At 39.3% G+C, this 21,183-nt stretch overlaps 1 protein-coding gene across 8 annotated transcripts in view; it reads right to left on the minus strand.

The window, feature by feature from the left end:
- The window catches only part of citb (citron rho-interacting serine/threonine kinase b), a 56,207-nt gene extending 36,507 nt beyond the window's left edge, over nucleotides 1–19,700 (minus strand). For 5 of the 8 annotated variants that reach the window (XM_077560288.1, XM_077560284.1, XM_077560282.1 and 2 more), the window contains exons 1-9: nucleotides 19,426–19,698; nucleotides 10,226–10,319; nucleotides 9,616–9,759; nucleotides 9,339–9,458; nucleotides 4,798–4,968; nucleotides 4,603–4,656; nucleotides 4,451–4,504; nucleotides 432–572; nucleotides 69–194 (exon numbers count right to left, since the gene is read on the minus strand). In XM_077560288.1, coding sequence (XP_077416414.1) covers nucleotides 69–194; nucleotides 432–572; nucleotides 4,451–4,504; nucleotides 4,603–4,656; nucleotides 4,798–4,968; nucleotides 9,339–9,458; nucleotides 9,616–9,759; nucleotides 10,226–10,234 — 819 coding nt within the window. In that variant the 5' untranslated portion in view covers nucleotides 10,235–10,319; nucleotides 19,426–19,698. Of the gene's footprint in view, nucleotides 1–68; nucleotides 195–431; nucleotides 573–4,450; nucleotides 4,505–4,602; nucleotides 4,657–4,797; nucleotides 4,969–9,338; nucleotides 9,459–9,615; nucleotides 9,760–10,225; nucleotides 10,320–19,425 lie in introns of all 8 variants that reach the window. The other 3 variants (XM_077560281.1, XM_077560286.1, XM_077560287.1) reach the window with 3 other exon arrangements.
- Nucleotides 19,701–21,183: the final 1,483 nt, after the last annotated feature.

Raw genomic sequence — 21,183 nt, forward strand, 5'->3', positions numbered from 1 at the left:
TAGATAGAGTGGGGTTTTCCCACACCATACCATATATTTACAAAGAGTAAGTATGAAAGGTGGGTTACCAGAATTTTATCTGCCATCTGTTGAATTTGCTGGCCCTTGCTCTGAATGTCATCCTTCATTTTGGTCTCACGGCGCTCAACAATCTCGAGCCTTTTCACCTGGTTCTCGAGTGTCTTTCTACCATCCTGTACACGCCCACACAAATGCAAACATCATTTCACATATTGACAATTTGGCTTGAAGGTTCGGGCAGTCTTCTCAATTTGGCTGCGTACGTAACGGCACACAGTTAATATAAGAGCCTGCTTTAATCCTTTCAGGGACAGTGGTCACTACAGTGGACAGATATTTAAAAGTTGCTTTGTCCTATATGAATGAATCTTAAAAGAAGAAATCTTTAAAAATCCTGTTTGTTTGTGTACCTCAGTCTCACGGAGACGTCTTCGCAGACTGTCACTGGAGTCCTCCTTGTTCTGTAGCCTCTCTAAATCTCGCTCCATGCGCTCTTTGGCCATCTTCATGCTATGAAGATGGTCTGTAGCTTCAGAACTGGATTTGAATGCCTAAAATTTGTTCAATGTCAATTAATTAAATTATTATCTAGAGTTTCTTCACCACTAACAATTTTATCACACAGTACACCTAATAACCTAATCCCCATGGAAATTTTAAACTAACTTTTACAACTTCGAAACCAGCATTTGTGAAGAATGAACAGCATTGCGGGTTGGACTTGTCTAGTGGACCCTTTTTGACTTTAGTGTCAACAAAAAGTAAAGTCTTACAACGGTCCAATTTTTAATGACTGTTGCTGAAATGCTAAGATTGGCATGCTAACAAAAGAACAACAAAAACAACAGTACAGAACAGAGCACAATGTCATACAGATAAGGAATTGTGCCCTACAGTAAGGTACTATTGTGAAAGAGAATAGATCAAATGCTAAATGCTAACAGCTATGTTAACATTTAACAAGTTAGCAATCTCATCTGAGAAACCGTTGAGGCATAAAGATAAGGATTTTACTTTTTATTGTGGTTGTGTGCTATTTCCATTGACAATTGATACAATGCTAACATGCTAACGGTCTGTATGCTATTATATATAGGAAGACAGCAATCTGAGCACAGAAAGCACTGAAGCAGAACGATAAGGACTTGACGCTGGGTCCTGTGGTCAGGTAGAAATTAGAATTAATAATAATAACAATAATAATAATATAATAGCAATCCCAGTGGCAAAAATCCTGATGCACATTGTGGGTAAGCATTTTCATTCTGCCCTGTGGTCAAGTGCTATTTTAAAAGCCAATAGCTCAAATGCTAATATGCTAGCAGTGTGTAAAGATAGATAAGATAAGAAAAGATACACCTTTATTCATCCCACAGTGGAGAAATTCACAGCGTTAACAGCAGCAATACACATCATCACACATCATATATAAATAATATGTATCACAAAAAGTACTTATGTAGCCTATAGTTGAATAAAATCAGAGAACACAGTAGTGCAAATAGATGGCATCATCATCACATTTGGTACATTTGAAATTAAAACATCACACCACACCACATCAGTGGTCTTCCGAGTCATGTAGTATCATGTGGCACAGAGGTACACACAAGTCCTTTTTCATTTTTGTTTGTTTGTTTTTTTTTCAAATACCTGTACTTGTGTGCTTTTCATTTTACAAAATTCCCCCATACAGACTTCTGACACACACGGCCATTTAATGCATAGCTTTCATCACGATGCGTAAATAAAATGACAGACTAAAGTTGATGGCAGAATCAGCGGATTCTGTGCATCCAGAAAAGCACCAAGCTGAAACACCTTTTCCCTCTTACGCTGTGGAACAATATCTCCCAGAATGACTGGGCATTTTCTGTGTATTTAGCAGAGAACGTTCCCCTCAAACAAGCTGCTCTCACAAACCATATTGATTTCATGTGACACTTGTGAGCACACAGAGGCTTGGAGAACGCCCAGATATGCTCATTTTCAATATCGGTTAACTGATTGAATAAGAGCATGTATAAACAGCAAGATATTGATTCTGGTGGAGAAATGAGCAAAACTTTGAAATTGCGGTCAGGGGCCAAGTTAATCGATTTTCCCTCGCTTTAAGCAATATAATAGATACAAAGTAACTTGCATGCACCAAAGTGTTTTTTGTTTGTTTGTTTTTGAAGAAGATACTTACTGTATGTGTACAAAGTAAATTCATACTCATCGAAACCATCTTTTTTTTTTTTGGGGGGGGGGCTTAATTTGCTCTCCCTCTTTTAATCAGCAGATTCACACCAAGATAAGTTTTGACCCTTCACAAGTTACTCAAGTTACCCAAGGCCATACAGAACATTTTTGATTTTTCTGAACATTTTGAGCAGCTCTCATGAAAAGACACATTGAGCAGTAAGAGTTGAACTTCAACTTTTTAATGAACACCTTTACAAATACATTAAAGAAAATATTGCTTGTGACTTGAGAGGCCATTCTGATTACTTATTTTGCAGATTGATCAAAGAATTGATCAAATGCCCTTACTATCAGGAAAAATTGACAAATTCCATTGGCGCCTCATTCATTTTTAATGGAAGCTTATTTGTTGTGTTTGGAGAATTGCGACGCCATCATAACATGGAAAAAAAACATTTAAAAAAACAAGTTCAGATCAGAGTGCAGGCCAAAACGTTCAGCAGTATGGGCCCTATTTTGCCTTAAAAAAGCAGATTATAATCAAGAATAATATGATATATAATGCATATGAGCAGTGTTAATATGAGCTGCTAGGCCACTGTCTGCTTAGAACAGGGATGGACAAAAACAAAAATCAAACGCTTTTGAATGGGCGTGAATTCTACGCAGTTTCATTATTTGAAGGCCTACCCGCTCCCTATCCTCGGCAAAACTTATGGTTTTAAGTGGTAATATGACCATTCACCTGTTGCTCTTACTCTATTATTATTACTATTATATGACTCAACGTATCAGAACCACACCAGAATCCAGATTTGATTACCTCAAACCTCTGCAGCTCAACCCCATTCTCTAAACCATGGGAACTGCATGTCTTGGATTGTATAGTATGCCTTCCTATAATCCTTGCAACTGGTCAGCAGGACCACCGGAAACTGCAGGGGTAGAATTGGAATCGGAAAAGAATAATTTCCAGAAATTGTGGCTACCAAGGGAAATAATTTGCCAACGCCCTGCCTTGAGGTGTTTATTGATGTTAGGTGTTTATTGATGTTAGCTGTTTATGCTCAATGATCCAGAAGAGAGCAGAAGCCTGAAACGCTTCAGCTGAACAGGGGTGCTTTAATTTTGGACATGGACACATACAATCCAGGTGAAAGGTGCTCTCTCCAACTTTACATTAGCACCCATGTCGGTCTACTTCCAGTTCCTTATAAATGTACTTTGTGTGCCTTGACCTGCTACAAACAAGCAAATCAGTGTCTTCTTCCACTACCTGCACACTCCTCAGTCGTGGCATCTTAATAAGAGGAGCTACTTCAACTGGATGCGAACCAACTCAGCTGTGATTACGCCCACAACGGCGCAAAGCAATTTAAGTTGTGCCACACTGTGCCAATTTGCAGGGGTCTGCGAAAATACTTAAACTTAGTCTTTAATCTGCCCCTGCGCAGTCTGTGCACCACGCTAGAATTGAACTGGGGACGAAAATAGAACACTGAGTCTCAAAAATCTACAAAGACATGGGGCGCTATGAGTTGCAGGTCAGTTCAACGATCAAACAGGAGGATTAAAAAAAAAATGGTAAAAAGCTGACCCTCAGACTCTTATAGTAAAAATAAATAAATGTATGAATAAATAAATAAATGTATGAATAAATAAATAAATACACAAATAAATAAATAAATAAAAAGCAAAAAAATAATAATTCCCCAACAGATCATTAAAAAAAATCAGTTTAACCATACCTTAAATTAAATATTACGATATGTGCAGAAAATACTGTAGTTATGACTAGAGCAAGTGGGTGGTAAAGTTGATGTTTTATATTAGTTTATTTTATTTATTGCATATAATTATTCTTCTGCTACAGTTACTCATACCAAAATAATCCAGTGGCAAATAATTCAAATTAGAATGTAACCAAAACCTGATCTCAGGCGATCTTGTGTATCTGAAACATACTGTAGAGTCAAGCCATTCGAAAGGACGTTAAGTTGGAACATTTATCTGGAGAAAAAGGCCATTCAGAACAAATTATATTTTCCAATGGGGAGAGCTTTTGGATCGCAAAATAGGCCAAATGTGACATAAAGGCCACATTATAAGGGAATGACTGAGAAAGAATGAGGTCAGAGATGCTAAACAAAGCTTGTGTGAAAAACTATCAGGGTGTTTTCTTGCTTTTGTTTTTAGCAATTACAGTATATAAATTATTAATTTCCAAACAAGGATCTTTTACCTTGGAAAGTTTTTCTTGAAGATCATGGAGCTTTGCCTGCTGCTCCGAATTGGTCTAAAAAAAAAAAAAATCACAGCTTTCAATATGCAGATTATCGGACTTGCTTCTGAAAGTAGCTCACAATAGTCTAGTAAACAGGTTCGATAAAATACCTTTTCCAGCTTGGTGATGACCTCATCTGCCTCTGCTTTTCCTTGCTCTTTGGCCTGTGAAAATATATACAGTATGCATATATAAATGTGTCAGTGAGCCTCCCTTCAAATAATGGCTACCGTTGAGAAAAAAAAAAAAATTCTCAACCCAACTCTACAGCACGAAATAAAAGGTCCAAATTGAAAATGAAACACCTTCTGCAACCGATGCTGATAGTCTCCAGACTTCCTCTTCAATTCTTCACTGTTCTGACGAGACTCTTTCAATTCGGCCTCATACAGGTCGCTACGACGACGAGCGGCTGACAGGTCCTCTTCCAGTTGTCGGATGGAAACTCGCATCTCCTCACACTGGGCATGATATTCCTGCATAGAAACCAAGTAATTAGTGGTCAAAACGTAGCAAATGTTTACAGAAAAGCAGCAAAAGCGGGAATGCCCAAATAGAAGCTGATTATACTCAGCAGAGTGCCCACAATTTGATAGTTGCCCAGTCAGGTTACTTATATAACATTGTCAAATTAACATAGTTATACAAATTGTGTAACTACCCCGTGAAACAGAAATGGAAAAGAGGTTACTGTTAGTCCCAGTGTTTTTTGACCTGAATCCATCTGGAGAAAAAAGTTCTTGTTAGATGCTTCTACATCATTCATGTGAGCATTTACATACATAAGTGATGATGCTAACTACGCTCAAACTGAATAGGATGGGAAAAAGCATGCTGCAATTTTGCAGACAGTACAATTCAAGACTGTTCTCAGACAACTTGGTAGCAAGTGAAGTAATGTTGGGAGTAAATATGAAACGCCATAGTCACTTAATTCACATGTCTGTCAAAAAGTGATTGGTCACAGCCTTGATGTAATTACCAGTACAGAGCATCCGTCTTATCGGGTTAAATGGCACATCCGTACAGTTATCCCACTAATAAAAAGTAGCATCTTCTGACTCTGAGGCTCAACACGGAATAGGGCAAATGATGCTGGCAACAGCCGATGATAAAATTTGCTAATATATTTGAGGAAGGGATTCAATTTGGGGGAAGAAACAAATGTTATTACTAGATTCAATGATATGGTTTCGGTAGCCATTTTTATCTGATTCTGTATCTTATGTCATTGTCAACATTATGTCATCTGATTATTTTTGGGCTACTTGGGCTCACATTTAATTGCTATTTTCTCTTACTGTCACTCCTATTAGTTTCTTGTGAGTATTAATCATACAAGTAATGGTATTTAGAAAAACACACATGCTCATACACACTTTTGCAATAAAAACAAATGCTATTCACACTATTCACACATGATGGATCTGCTAAATATGTGCCCCGAATTAAACCATTTTTTTGTCTTGCATAAGTTACAAATCAATCCCCCCTCACTATTTACTATTTGTTTAAATTGTGCATGGCTTCTGCATGAAAATGCCAAACACTGAAGTCAAATGATGTGCGTGGGAGACAGATGCTTTTCAAGATGAAATGCTGAATTTAGCTAGTGTAAATAAATACCGGTCTCAAAGCCTGCAATGGGTACACGGCGCAAAGGAGCACTCGTATGAACAGAAAACTTGACTCATAAATTTGAAAACACACATTATTGTTTGTTCTAAGATCATATTTTGTTCAGCCAGTTTTACTGATGATGTGACACTTATCATCCCCCGCCTTGTGGAGAAGACTAGATAACAAAAGCATATAGAATGTGTTTTACGATTGATGCCAGCTTCAGGACTTTGAGATTATTTTTTTATTTAAAAAATTGCAATCCTCAAGTGTGAAACTTTTGATTAGATACACAAAGCCCCTCTCAGTATTTTCAGTTACATTACATGTTGGACAATTTCATAGGAGATGTATTTTTTCTTTTTTTCTTTTTTTTTTAAAGCAGAAGTCAACTGGCCATAATAAATCTATTTGTTATTCAAAATCTGACACTAAGAAAGGATCAAAATTGGCATTTTGTACCCAAATGGCCAGACTGGTCTAAATAATAAACACAACAATGAAGGAAAGACATGGAAGGAAAGGAAGGCAAGGAAAATCAACACCCAAGATTTTAGCTTTAAAACTCCAAACCTAAAGTGGGGCCTCAGTATCACTATCAACTGAGTTAAGGTTAGAGCCATAACATTTTGATTATCACCAGTTTAGCGATTTAGAATCGCAGAACAAAATCATATATATTTGTGGATTTAGTGAGTTGTGGCCTGAACGCCTCTTTGCGGTGGCAAGAAAACATTTTCTCGCAATTTGTTACATCTTTATCAAAAGCAGAGAATCTCACCTGCATAAACAGCGGAATAGTGCGGATTACCAACACCCACAGATAAGGAAGTATTTAGCCGCCTGATCCATGAACCATTTTAGTCACTCCTACATGTCCCAATTTAAACCTCTTTCGCCGTTTGCAAACATTTTTACGCTTTATAATTCATCTTTAAACATCTATCCAAACAGTATGAGAAGTGACACTTGACTTTTTGGTCATTTATTTTCACCAATGCTGGTCAGAAACAATATGCAGTATGTCAGCACCAATTTTAAAGGTGTCAAAAAATTCTAAAAATCAGTCATTTGAATGCATGACAAGACTACAGGTAAATGTGTCAACAGTAGAACAAAAAGACATGCAAATGTTGCTAATAAAGCTTCAGTTGGTACAGTGGTATATGTGCACAACACACGAGATGAAATGCAGACATAGCTTGTCAATCAAATCAGAGAATATCTCGTTTGATTTTAGGATGAAGAAGTGGCTGAAAATGATGTTTGTGAAAGAGTATGAACTACGACCCAGCATCTCATCACGACCAGCCTGCCCACTGCATCAGAGCTCTCTTCACTCGAAGGTATCGTGCTCTAATCACCATAGCAACCACTGCACAATGTATTCCGTGCCAGCACCAGCGCTAGATTTGGATGGAAAACGGCTGCTTTTTCGAAAACCATCGATTCTATTAAAAATAATCAAATAGTTTAGGGATTTATTTATATTCCTATATTGTCAGTTTGACAACAACATTTAAAGAGATATGACACTGATTGAAGACAATTGATTTTGTCAATTAAAATGCTGCATGCATATTATACGTACAGTGTATCATACAGTGATGTTTTCATGATTTGCACACTGAGTGAATCAAGCATAAATACTTGATGCCGTGTGTGCCACAACTTGTATAAGCAGTTGGAAAAGTGCTGCAGTCAGTCGACTTTCCTGGGTTGCTTGATATTCAAGTTCAACCTTCAAAAAGTCTTTGAATTCAGTAACCTTGTACATTTAACAATTCACCTCATCACGTCTTTCAGTGTACAAGTACAGTATCAATAAACTTTGGTGAACCTGCCAGCCCAGAAAACAAAACAGAAGGCAGCAAGCCCCAGAGACCAGCAGCAATTGAAGGCGTCTGCAGACAAAATTCAGAATTTGAATTCCAAGACCCAGTATTTCAAACACAATGCACCAGGATTAAACCCAGATCTGATCCAAAATTGGGTATTTCAAATCACATTTAATCTGGAACATTCAAATAAATTTGGGGAAATCCAGTCCTGCCTGAAATCCAGATTTGAGCCCGTGGAGTATTTCAAAACTTCAGTCCCAAATCTGGATCAGTTTGATCCTGATAAATAGCATTAAATTAATCCCACCCCATAGTAGGATTAGACTGTACTCCCATGTATTAGTTTCATATATCACTGAAACCTCAAAAATATTTTTTTTCTTCAAAAATCTATACTTTTGGTGATTCCACATTGGTGGGTGTCATTTTTACAAATTATTGTCCAATTTAAAGTGTTGAAAATGGCTTGCTCTGTTTGATGATGCAATGTTAGTCGTCTAACAAACACGCAGTTTTGGGGTCTCCTGAAGTGACAATTTAGCAAGTACAAGGTTTTGACCCAACGCCAGCGATATACTCATCAATATATAAGTATCTCTTGCACTTCATGGAATTAATATTGTAAAGAGATATACTTGAGAAATGAAATATCATTATGTTTTATTTAATTGGAAAATTTCAACTTCCCCAAATGTCAAAAAGAAAAAAGAAAAAAAGAAGTTGTCTCAACCCCAAAATAAACAGCAACAAAACTAAAGGGGAAATCAACCCAAAATTTTCTTAAATATGTTGTATGTGTCTCCACTAAACACGGTATTCAGATTAATATTGCATTTTCCCTGAGCAATTGGCCATTAAGTGGGAAAATGGCCGCCTCTTTGGCATTTGGTGTATTGATTTAGCTGTCCCCTGTCTGTGATCCTAGGGGCGGGATGGATTTGGAAATCTCAATCCAAGAGGATTGGTATTATTCAGATCCAAATCCAGCAACGTTTTGAAATATCAGGGTACGAAATCCTGATTCATGGATCAGGAAAATGGTATCTGGAAAAGTGGATCAGTATATTTTTGAAAATACTGGGCCCATGAGATCCAGATTTCCAGCAGTACACTTTTTCTAAATACTATTGAGACCTTGAACATGGCAGTAATCTGCATAAAATAGCTGTAACTCCAAAATGGTAAATGCAATAATATTGCAATATCTGAATTGGAAAAGTCTACAATTTAGTCACATCTTGAAAGTTTCATTTATTTCACATATATTTTGGAGGTATATAAAGGTCAATTCACAAAATCTCATCTGCTGCTTCTGGACCTTACTGGATATAAAAGCCACAATCGTATAAACACTGACAAAATGACCAGATACTACATTGTCTTACCTGTTCTTTGATTTCCTGAAGCTTGTTACTCTGCTCGCGGATGTCGTGGAGGAGCTGTAATGCTTTGTCATCTTCCTGTGTACCTTCTGTACGAGCCTGTTCCAAACTACGCTTCAGGCTCTGAGAGCGGGACACATGAAAATAGACATATAGATATAAACATAGGAAAAAAATACTCTTATCTGAACATTTATCAAAGGCGTACTACACATTGTACTAAACAAAAAAGCTGTACATATTCACATATAGTTTATGCAATGCCATTGAATCTACTTACACTGCATTCTGTAATGTAGGTGGCCAGGTCCTGTTCGAGAATAGTCCTTTGAGTCTCTGAGGCCTTCAACTCTATGTCCTTCTGCTGCAGTACTGACTCAAGGTCAGACATCTTCCTTTGTACAAGTAAACTCTCCTGCTCAACCTAGAAATAAGGAAACGGCACTCAAATAATCTATCATGAGAGTTTTACTGCATTTAATGATTTTGGCTCCCACAGATTCCTGCCACTATATTATTATCATTACAGAGATCCAAAATTCATTATAGGCAGCATGTATATTTCACAATATTCCACCATATTGTCCATTATCAAATACTTAAAGGAGAAGGTAGTTGAATCTATGTGTATGTGGTATGTGCTTGATGTAATTGACTATTTCAACCATACCAGTGTTAAAAGAGTTGCATTTATAATCTAAACACGTTGAATTCCTCAGGTTTGTTATTATCATAGGTGGGTAGTAATGTGCTACATTTACTTTCCATTAACTTTCATTTGAGTCCTATTATTCTAAACTAACAGTACTCTTACTTGAGTACAATTTTGGGCTACTCTGCCCACTTCTGGTTTGTCTCACTCAAGGATTGTGCAAGAAAAGAAACTCTACCTGTGACATGTGTCCAGCAATTCCGACAGTTTTGTTTAGAGATGGTCCCAAAAGGGGGTGTTGTTATGGAGAACTGGTGGTTGTTGTCACTGTTCTGATGGAGAGAAAGATGACACATTAAGCAAAAAGGAGGAACATTTGGAATAAGTGACCCAGACTACAAAGACTTATTAAAATTCCAGGTGTTGATATTGGGTGGAGATTTCAACTGGACACTATAAAATCTGCACTAGACAAATCACGCTTTAATGCGGAATTAAGTCTAAATCTAGTTCACTGATTTCTTAATTTATGCAAACATACATTTTACTTGACCCTCGTAGATAATCTAATCCCATGACCCAACAGTTCTCCTTTCTTTTTCTTTTTTAACCATACTCAAGAACTGATTTTTATTTGATTGATTACAGGGCCAGGCGGCACGGTGGTTGACTGGCTAGCACGTCCGCCTCCCACTGCACAGGACATGAGCTCGAGTCCGGGCTTCGGCCTTCTTGGGTGGAGTTTGCATGTTCTCCCTGTGCTTGCGTGGGTTTGCTCCGGGTATTCCGGTTTCCTCCCACATTCCAAAGACATGCATGGCAGGTTAATTGAACACTCCAAGTTGTCCATAGGTGTGATTGTGAGTGCGGATGGTTGTTCGTCTCTGGCAACCAGTTCAGGGTGTACGCCGCCTACTGCCCGAAGCCAGCTGGGATAGGCTCCAGCGCCCCCCGCGACCCTTGTGAGGAAAAGCAGTTAAGAAAATGGATGGATGTATGATTACAGGGCCATCTCCCTCGTAACGGTCAGTATCACCCTAAGGTGATCTCTGACCTTATCCCTGTACAGATGTAATTTTTTAATAACACCTTGCCTCATCACTTGTGGCAGTTCCATCCTCATCGATTGACAAACAGCTCATTAAAACAAAACATGTCTGCCTGAAATAGATTTTTGTCTACATCTAGTCAACAGCACCCCAGCTATGTTGTACTCCATTATGTGGGAATCACTCAAAACCTGTTTTAGAGAGCTGATTATTTCATACACAGCTTAAAAAACAAAAACAAAAAAAAACAAGCCTTTTGATTTAAGGATTAACTCAAATAATACTTGATAATGTCAACAAACTACCACAGGATTTTTCTTCTGGTCTTTGTAACAAACTACTTTCAGCTACTGCTGCAAACAACCACAACCTCCCCATAAAACCAAATTAAACTAAATGATTACTTGTTAAAATAATGATGGCGGTAACGCATTACTATCTAACACGTTACTTAATAATGACTGCAATTTCTAACGTGTTACTATACCTAACATAGTAGTTTGATTAAAAATTACTATACGAAGACTTAATGCATTACTTTGTGTCCCCCCTCCCCAAAAATAGGCATAACTGTCATTTGTAGAAATTAGTAACATGAAGTGCAAATCATTTTTCAGCACACCAGATTCAGCCACTGGCCTGCTACACACAAATGCATAGTTTGCACATGCAACAAATGTTATGCTTTGGTTTTCTGCTGTTTTCTGTTTCTGATTTCTCTCTTGCAGTTGCTGGGGAAACAGCTGGAGGGTGAATCCTGCCGACACACCTTCTGCCCATTATGTTATCAGGCCACAATTACAGCCTGGCAGCAACAGAGAAGAGTGTCGAGTTATTGCTCCGTGACGCTACTCACCATACCTTTTTTTGTTTCATCATCATTGCTCTCTCTCTTTTATTTTTATTTATTTATTTATTTTTATTTTGCATGTGCGTGTGTGTGCATGTGTGCATGTGTGCGTGTGTGTGAGTGTGTACTCATTAGTTCACCTAAAACCTATTAAAAATCCCATACCGTTCACCTAAACCGAATACTTCAGAATCCAGCTAGAGTCGTGAGGTTGTCAGGAGACCCGAGGAAGGATCAAAGAAAAGAGGAGCGGAGAGGGCACCCGCGCCCACCCCACCTCCTGCCGCGTGGAGGGACGGAACACCGGGGGCAGAAGGGGAGATGGGAGCACCGGGGGATGGGCGGCACCCCCGAACCCCAGGCCCAGCGGGGAAAGGCCCCGATCGTCACCCCAGCGTTCTTAGTGAAAGCTAACCCTGTTACTGAGTTCTCCAGCTCGCCGACTGGCGAACTCTACCCCTACACCGTGAATGTGACCCCACCCAGTGTATATACAAGTGTGTGTGTGTGTGTGGTGCATTAAAATTGAGAGCAGGTGAGATGGAGCAGAGGGAAATGATATTCCCCCGCTCTGATCCACCTGCCTCCCAGTCATGTCAGTGAGTCTGTGTGGTGCATTAAAAAAAATAGAGGGGGGGCACGGTGGCGCAGCGGGGACACGAATGGCGGATCGCAGCACTGCTCAATACTGCGGTCTGCCCCAACCGATGGCACCCCACCCCGACACACCGGAGCGGGGCGGGCACAAAACACAACCCCACCCACCCACCCACCCGGCCTCCGGAGCCTCGAGACCCGGGCCATGGATGGAGCCCCCGGCCCAGGGGAGGAAGGCGGAGAGGGGAGGGGGAAGGGACGGGGGGAGAAGACGACAAGAAGGGCAAAGGGCAGCGGCAGGGCCGCAGAGAGAGGGGGGAGGAGGAGGAAGGGTGACGAAAAAGATAAACAGGAGAACTGACAATGGCAGGTGATTCAAGTACAACACCGCTTGTTGAACGTGGGAATAAAGAAGCAAAATATTTTGCTGCAAAAGCATGAGCAAGCTAGGTAGGCTGTGCAAAACAACTACGACACGGCTATCCGCCATTGTTGCGCATATGTCATCAAGTTGCGACAATGCGTCATCATCGAGCTGCGACCATTACGTCATCACTGGAGGAGTATCCTGCATATGGCGTACAGGGCGCATTTTGAAATCTTTCCACTCGGTTTCAAGCTCTGAAATCATATGGACGAACGGCTTAAACGGTAAGAAACTTGTGAGGATAGGATACATTGAAACTGGCTTTCATGTGGACGGGGGCCTAAGGCACTCCTGTGCACTAATCATGGTGTCTAATCAGCATCTTGATATGGCATACATGTGAGGTGGGATGGATTATCTTGGCAAAGGAGAAGTGGTCACTACACAGATTTAGGCCCTGTCCACACGAAAGCCAGTTTCAATGTATCCTATCCTCACAAGTTTCTTACCGTTTAGGCCGTTCGTCCACACGATAGCGCGGTTTCGGAGCTTGAAACCGATCACTTTTGAAACCGGGCTCCAGAGTGGAAAGATTTCAAAATGCGCCCTGTACGCCATATGCAGGATACTCCTCCAGTGATGATGTAATGGTCGCCAATTCTCGTGACTGTGCGGAAACTGTCAGTCTGTCAACAACAATGGCGGATAGCTGTGTTGTATTCGTTTTGCGCAGCCTCAATAGCTTGCTTTTGCAGCAAAATATTTTTGCTTCTTTATCCCCACGTTCAGCAAGCGGTGAATCACCAGCCATTGTCACTTCTCCTGTGTTTTGTCCATGTTCTGTAGATTGCAATAAAGTTAGGAGGGAAAAAAGTGTTTGTTTTCTTCGCTTTTCGTTAACTCTCTGTGGCTGCTCTCCAGCGCCACTCCAGACTTGGCATATACATTACAGCTGTTAAACATCCTCAGCGTCTTCTTTTGGACATACGACAAGTCTTGAAATGCTTCTGTGTGTATGAGATTTGTTTGAGGAACGAAGCTGGCTTTGCTTCCATCTGGACGGGGCCTTAGACTGGTTTGTGAACAATATTTGAGAGAAATTGTGATATTGTGTATGTGGAAAAAGTTTTAGATCTTTGAGTTCATCTCATAAAAAATGGCAGCAAAACACATTTTTATTTTTGTTGAGTATATTTATTCCCTAAAATATTCCACTATTCAGTGCTGACATCAGGAACAGCATATATACAATAAAGCCATTATCTTACAAAACTTATTTTCTAATGATTAATTAAGAAATACATAAAATAATGACATCAATTAAGTTAGTGAGTGCTTAAGCCTCGCTTCCACCAACGGTATCTAGCCTACTCTGCTCTGCTCTACACCAAAAAGCAGTGCGTCCCCACTGTCACGGCCACCACTCGGGAGATGCTCCTCACTTTACCCGTGATGTCATGCTAAAGCGACCGCAGCTAGCGTGCCCTGCACACACCAGCAAAAACAATGGAGAGCGCAAACAATGGTTTGTGCCTGTTTCAGCCTGAAGACATCGAATGAATATTGCAGAAACCAGAAGACTGCATTCAATAATGTTAAAAAGTTTTGCACCTCCTCAAAAGTCCAAGCATGAATCTGTTTGGAAGCCATTGTTGTCCTCTCTTCATCGTTAATGGCAGCTGTTTTCCCGGGGTGTCTCGAACCAATCATTGGCCTCCAAAATAATTACGTCACGTTTTGGAACTGGGCTACTTTTTTTTTTAGAACCGCAAAGGAAAAGGTACCAGAAAAAGCAAGCAGAGTGGAGTAGAGCTGGGTAGATTTGTTGGTGGAAACGAGGATTTAGTGTGCTGTAAGAGATCCTTATTGCGTTGGCAAAACAAACAAGCTCCTATTTTTAGCTGAGAATTGCTCGAAATAGGTTGCTCATGTTGACATAACAGTGTTTTACACCACCACTGGCTATATTTAGCAGGATGCGTGATGAAGAGCAAGGCAGAGGAACGATGAACAGAATATTAAAAGCACACGCTCTCCACCCACTTCTCCCAACGGTAACATGCTCATCTCAGTCTTAAGTAGAAGGACATTGCAGAAACGGACTGACACGCTCGTTCTTTGTGTTGCTGGCTGTTCCAAAGCAATCTATCTGTTTTTGACTGTGTTCTTTCAGTGCATGTGCTCAGTCTTCTGCGCGCCGTCTGTGACCAGCAGGGGATAAACAACATGCGGTCCAGAAGATCACAGGCAGTGGCCTCCGTGTCAAAACAAAAGACTAGATGCACTTTGTAGATACAAAATAGATAAATAAATCACTTTGACTTCTTCTGTGAATAATTTTCCACATATCTGGCTCGGTACAGGGTGATACAACATGTGCTTAAAGATGTAGGAGGTGTGTCCTCTGCAAACATTTTGACAGACACTTTTCTTTCTATCTGGCCTGATAACTTTCTGCCCATAATGATATTCACTATGTGCATGCCCCCTTTTCAGTTGATAGGCAACATCAAATGGCCACAATCCTGCCTGTTCGCCATAACATAATGTCTTGATGGTGTGGACAATTGGAAAACTACATACTGTATAAGACAGATGTTGGACAAGAGAACTTGGCTCAGAATTTCACCTCCGTATCATCTCAAAGGTGTTTGATGGTGTTGAAGTTAGTGCTGTGTGCATAAGCAAATCGTATCTTTATGGACCTTGCACAAGGGGCACAGCATGCATGCTGGAACAGAAAATGGCCTTCCCCAAACTGTTCAAGTAAGAAGCATAGACTTGTCAAAACCTCTTGTCTTGATAAATTGAGGAATTGAATGAATAATTGATAAAGATGTTTTTCTCATTACATAACACTTTAAAGAGGAGTCAAATTAATTGATGATGGTTCGAACATGATGACATTTTAGGTTTGCCAGAAATGCAGTTCACATTTTGACTGTTGATGGAGGCCCAATGATCATTTTAAGGTTTGCTTGGCAGTGATGTAACTGCAATGCTTAAAATGCTCCTCAAACATAGTTTGTTTATGAAATGCCATCAACAACGGAACAAAAACATTCACCATAGTCACCGCTGAGGAGGTCTTTTTGATGGGTTGAATCATGTGTTGGCGTGTGAGTCAGAGATGGCGAGGAGGAGGAAAGTAGAAAAGGGTTGCATCCCAATCAAAAATTCACTGTAGTTGCACAGATACCTCTCAAAGGCTGTCCAAACAGTCCCACTACTGGATACTCAAGTTTGATCTTTAACTTCACCGTCATCTAGTTGGAAATTGACTTTACTTTACTTTATTCATTACTGTATTCCAGACCAGGAAGGGGGGGGGGGGGTCCATATCACAGAGTACAAATAAATAAACAACAACAAAAAATGAAATAATTCATAATTATAATAACAAATAATAATAAAATAGCAACAAAACATAATATCAAGCCATCCAATTTTTCCACTGTCTAGAATAAAGTCCTACAGTAACTCAAACATCGATTAAGTCATTTCCTGACCTGGATGCCCTACACATAAATCTAAACATCAAATTACAAAGAGCAGCACAGCTATACTCACTCATAACGTAACTAATATATGCAAACCAATAACCTTAGAAATAGGACTCACATAATGCCCACACACATATACAGTGAATATACTGTAAAAACACTCTAGATTAGGGTTTTGTGATTAAAAAAAAAGAGAGAAAAAGACCAAGATAAATCTTTTCAACGCTTTTTCCAACAGTAACATGACCTATAAACTCTACAAAACATTTGTAATATATATATATATATATATATATATATATATATATATATATATATATATATATATATATATATATATATATATGTGTGTGTGTGTGTGTGTGTGTGTGTGTGTGTGTGATGAGACTGTGTTCAGAATTATCCAATCACATTCAAACTCCTGTTAAATAGTGTTCAGTACACACTTGCAACCGCTTAAAGGAACTGTGTCCAAACTTTAATGTGAAATGGATCTTGACACAGAGCATGAAGTGGAATAAGCTATTTTTCTTTCTAAAATATCTTTATTCATCAGTGTTTTGAAGAGAAATCGTAAATAATTTACAACTATTTGTATCTCGGATTATTTAAAAAAAAAACATATCGTCACCCTATTAAAATAATTGCCTAACTCATTTTTTGCAAAAAACATTTTTTAGGGCCTAAATCATCATGATGCGATTTTTTTTGTGTTTCCTGACAAATCTGAAAAAAAAATGACTCAGGTGAATATTTTATGAAGGTATCGATATAAAAAAACATATACAGGTGCTCGTTAATAAATTTGAATATCCTTCAAAAATTGAATAATTTCCATAATTCCATTCAAAAAGTCAAACTTTCATAGATTATAGATTCAGGGCCCACAACATAAGTGATTTCAAGTATTTATTTTTACATTATTTGGGCTTCGAGCTCATAAAACCTATAAAAACAGGATGTCAAAATTTTTTAATAATGTGAAAAAAATCGCCATGCATACTTCCCAGTGTTTTGCATGGAAAAATAAAAGATGGATGGATGCTATTTTCAAAGCAATATGTCAATCTTCAATAGTTGGTTAGATTCCCTTTGCCTTCACCACTGCCTTGATACGCCGTGGCATTTCCTGGGGGTCCTGGAAGCCCAGGCTTTCTTGATGCTTGCTGTCAGCTCTTTGTTTTTGGGTCTAGTGGCCTTCATTTTCCTCTTGTTGGTACTGTCTTACAAGAGGAAAACGAGGGCCACAATACACTATCAGGCAATGCCATGGCGCATCGAGGCAATTATGAAGGCAAAAGTAATCCAACCAACTATTGAAGATTGACATATTAAAAAATTGTGACATCCTGTTTTAGTGGGTTTTATGAGCTGGAAGCCCAAATAATGTAAAAATAAACAAATAAATACTTGAAATTATTTAAATTGTGGGCCCTGAATCTATAACCTATGAAAGTTTGACTTGTAATAAATTGATGTATTTTTTTTCCCCATATATTGGTTATGATTTAGTTACTGGTTTGGTTCTTATTCTTAACATGACAGAAAATGGGCAAAAATGTTGATCATTGTTTTCCAAAGTAACCGCAGATCTTTAGAAATGTCTAAGTTTGATTAAACACAAAATATTAGGAAATCAGAGAATATTTACTTTTGAGAGCCTGAAATCAGAGATTTTTTTTAAACTATTTTTACTTTAGCAGTGACGATTAATTGATTATGACAAATTAGTAGTCGATAAATTTGATGATTTTGACACAACACAGCCACAGATGGCCTTCAGGTGGGTCTAAAAAATAATAATTAACAACTGAATGGAATATTGACAAGGTGGAGTCCATCCAAAACAACTTGGCAGGCAGAGGCCTAATAATACATCTCAACAACAGTTGTTTTACTTTTGGATCGTGCCACTGACCTGGAGAATTAATAGTTGTGTTTTTCCATACCACTAAATCATTTATCTTGGTGTCATTTGTCTATGTGACAAAAACTTGGCAATATAAAAACGTATTATTATTATTATTAAGTTCACACTTTTCTGTCAATTACAATAGGGACACTTGTGTGATCTAATTTGTTTGTGCAAGTGGCCCATGATTTTTGTACTTACACAACCATCATCAATTCCAATGGAAAACAGGACAGTTGTAGGTTTCTATTCGAGGCTCTGTCGAGAACAACACTTGAGAACATAGAATGTTTCATTTTTCTTCTCTCTCATCTAGTCACATGATATAATCTGATCTATGATGCATACATTACAATTATGTGTGTGCAGTTGGAAGTTTCTCGCACCACTAGCATGGAATGAAACATCAAAACAATACACAATCAACTAAATGTGTTTTACATGAAATACAGAAACTCCAACTCCACGTGTGAATACAGTATCACCTCATTATTACATCAACAAGTGTCTCTTTCCCACACTCACCATCACATTTTAGGTTCTGATTGAAAAGGTACAGTAATTTGTGATCAAGCTGAATAAGCATCAGAGAAGACGCAAGCTATCTCTCCACTACCCTTTGCAATCCCGCTGTTACCATAGCGATGCTTTCCTCCAACCACAGTCTTCAGCTTGTCACTTTTTCCCTCTGACTTTTCAAGCCTAACTGAATTACTGAGCATAATTACTTATTTTGAATCTTCCAGCGTGAGAGTCAGAGCCCGTGTTCACTTCATATCAAAACTTCTTCAATCTTGTCATTGATGGGTGTAATTTGAGATCAAACTGACAGAGTGGAAGCAGTCTAAATGCCACCTCCGGGAGTGATGGCAATCTGTGTAAGTGTACGCAACAGTAAGCTGAGCAGTGAGCTAAGAAGCAAACCAAGACAAAGCGTCTCTGTCGTGACCAAAAGGAGAGCTCACTCTTCAAACAACAGGGCTGCTGCAGAAGATTGCGGCAACAACACTCTGTGATCATTATACAGTGGTGTCAGTCAATCAATCCGTCAGGCAATAGATACAGAAAGCTGGGATGGTACACAAAACCATACTATGCAGCTAAATTCAAGGATCAGATTCTGTTTTCAGCTATTTTAAGTAAACCAGCAAAGCACTTACTCTGGCTGCTGCAGCTTGAAACCTTTTCCCCGGTGCTCCTTAAACACGGTACCTCCTTGTCCGGTACACCCGTTCATGTGGGGTCTCTGACAGAAGCCACCAGCTAGACGGAGCGCTTCGCTGGTTCATCAAATTTGTGGATGACATCCTCACTGAGGAGAGAGAAGAGAGCAGATGAGAGGAGCGGAGAAGAGAGTGAGCTCGACTGCTGAGCGCTGTTTACAGAGAGATAGAGAGGAGGAGAGGGGGGTGGCATTGTGGAGAAATGCAGCAGATCCGTGATCACACAGAGGTGGCTCTTACTCTCTCTCCTGTCACTGGCAAACCCTTTACCACACCTCCCACCTCCCCCTGTCAAACTATTTGGTTGCTCTCCATGCTGCAGCAGCTGTCACTAATCACATTCATGTATGCAGCTTGAAACTCTGAGCAAGCAAGAAGCTACCAGTACGCATAAACTACTGTCGGTTTCTCCTCATTACTGACTTGTATAAAATGCCCCCTATAAAACCTTCTCTTAATCAACAGTGGCAGCACAATCCAATACCGCAGATTTGCACTTTGAAGAAAACTGTAAGTAGTAAAAGTATTAACAATAGGGGTGGGAATCTTTGACTGTCTCACGATTCGATTCAGAATCGATTTTTGATTCAAAATGATTTGATTCACAATGATTTCTGCTTCAATTTATAGATGTGCAAAGAATCGTCATGATCTACTCCAGTCTGACTCGCTAATGCTAACTAGCGCACTACTTTAGGCACTTTCATCACTCAAAAGAACCGCTATTCGTACACAACGCTTCAGGAATGTTTACAGATAAAAAAAAAAAAAACTTTTTGGGGCATAACTTGATCGTGACTTTTTCCTTCTATCTGATAAAGATATTTGTGCTTTTTTTTTCTTAAAGGTGTACTCATTACTAAATCAACTTTTTTGTTGCTGATAAACTGTATAAACTGTTGTCCACTGATGTCCTAGTCATTATTTTTGACATTTTAGTGCATGTTTGTTGAATGTTTGAAATTGGGACAAAACCCGTGTGTTTGTTTAAACACTGGGATGAACACAATTTGGCTGTTTGTACTCTCATTACACGAGGAGTGGCCGACTACGTCACTTGTAGACTATGACGTAGTTGCCTCTGCCACCCATCGACTCAGTCTCGTACTCGCCTCCTTAACGGCCATCTTTGCGACTTGCTGCTGTCAATCACAGTCAGACCACGCCCAACCCTCTTCTCATTCACAATTCATTAGCCCTCCAGGCAACACCCCCTTTGAGCACCGATTTCAAATCTTAATGAGGGGTGGAGTAAGTCTCTGATTTCCTATTGATTCCTTTAAGACGAGACCGAAGACGACATTTTCATCCGTTGCCATTATTGGTCAGAACAAATGTCCACAAGATGCCCCGTCATCCAATCAGCTCAAAGTATTATACAGAATGGCCCGCCTTTCCCATCACCGTGGCACAGTCCCAGATTGATAATGTCAAGAACTCCCGTAAGTGAATCACAATTATCAATCATTATACACACCTTAAGCGTGTGTAAACTTTCAAGCAAAGCTGTAGATAAATGGGATGTTAACATGATTCCAGAATTTTTCTATCGTGTCCTAATTTGATGCTTCACAAAATTGCATAACTGCAAAAATTGCTGCGCTACTCAGAAAACCCCTCAATGGCATCTTTATACTTGGAAAAATGACAGAAATAGTAACAAGCAGTGACTTGGAGGAGTAACTTTAATCTGAT

Source organism: Vanacampus margaritifer, chromosome 3 (assembly GCF_051991255.1).
Source record: "Vanacampus margaritifer isolate UIUO_Vmar chromosome 3, RoL_Vmar_1.0, whole genome shotgun sequence".
In the NCBI taxonomy this organism is placed as follows: domain Eukaryota; kingdom Metazoa; phylum Chordata; class Actinopteri; order Syngnathiformes; family Syngnathidae; genus Vanacampus; species Vanacampus margaritifer.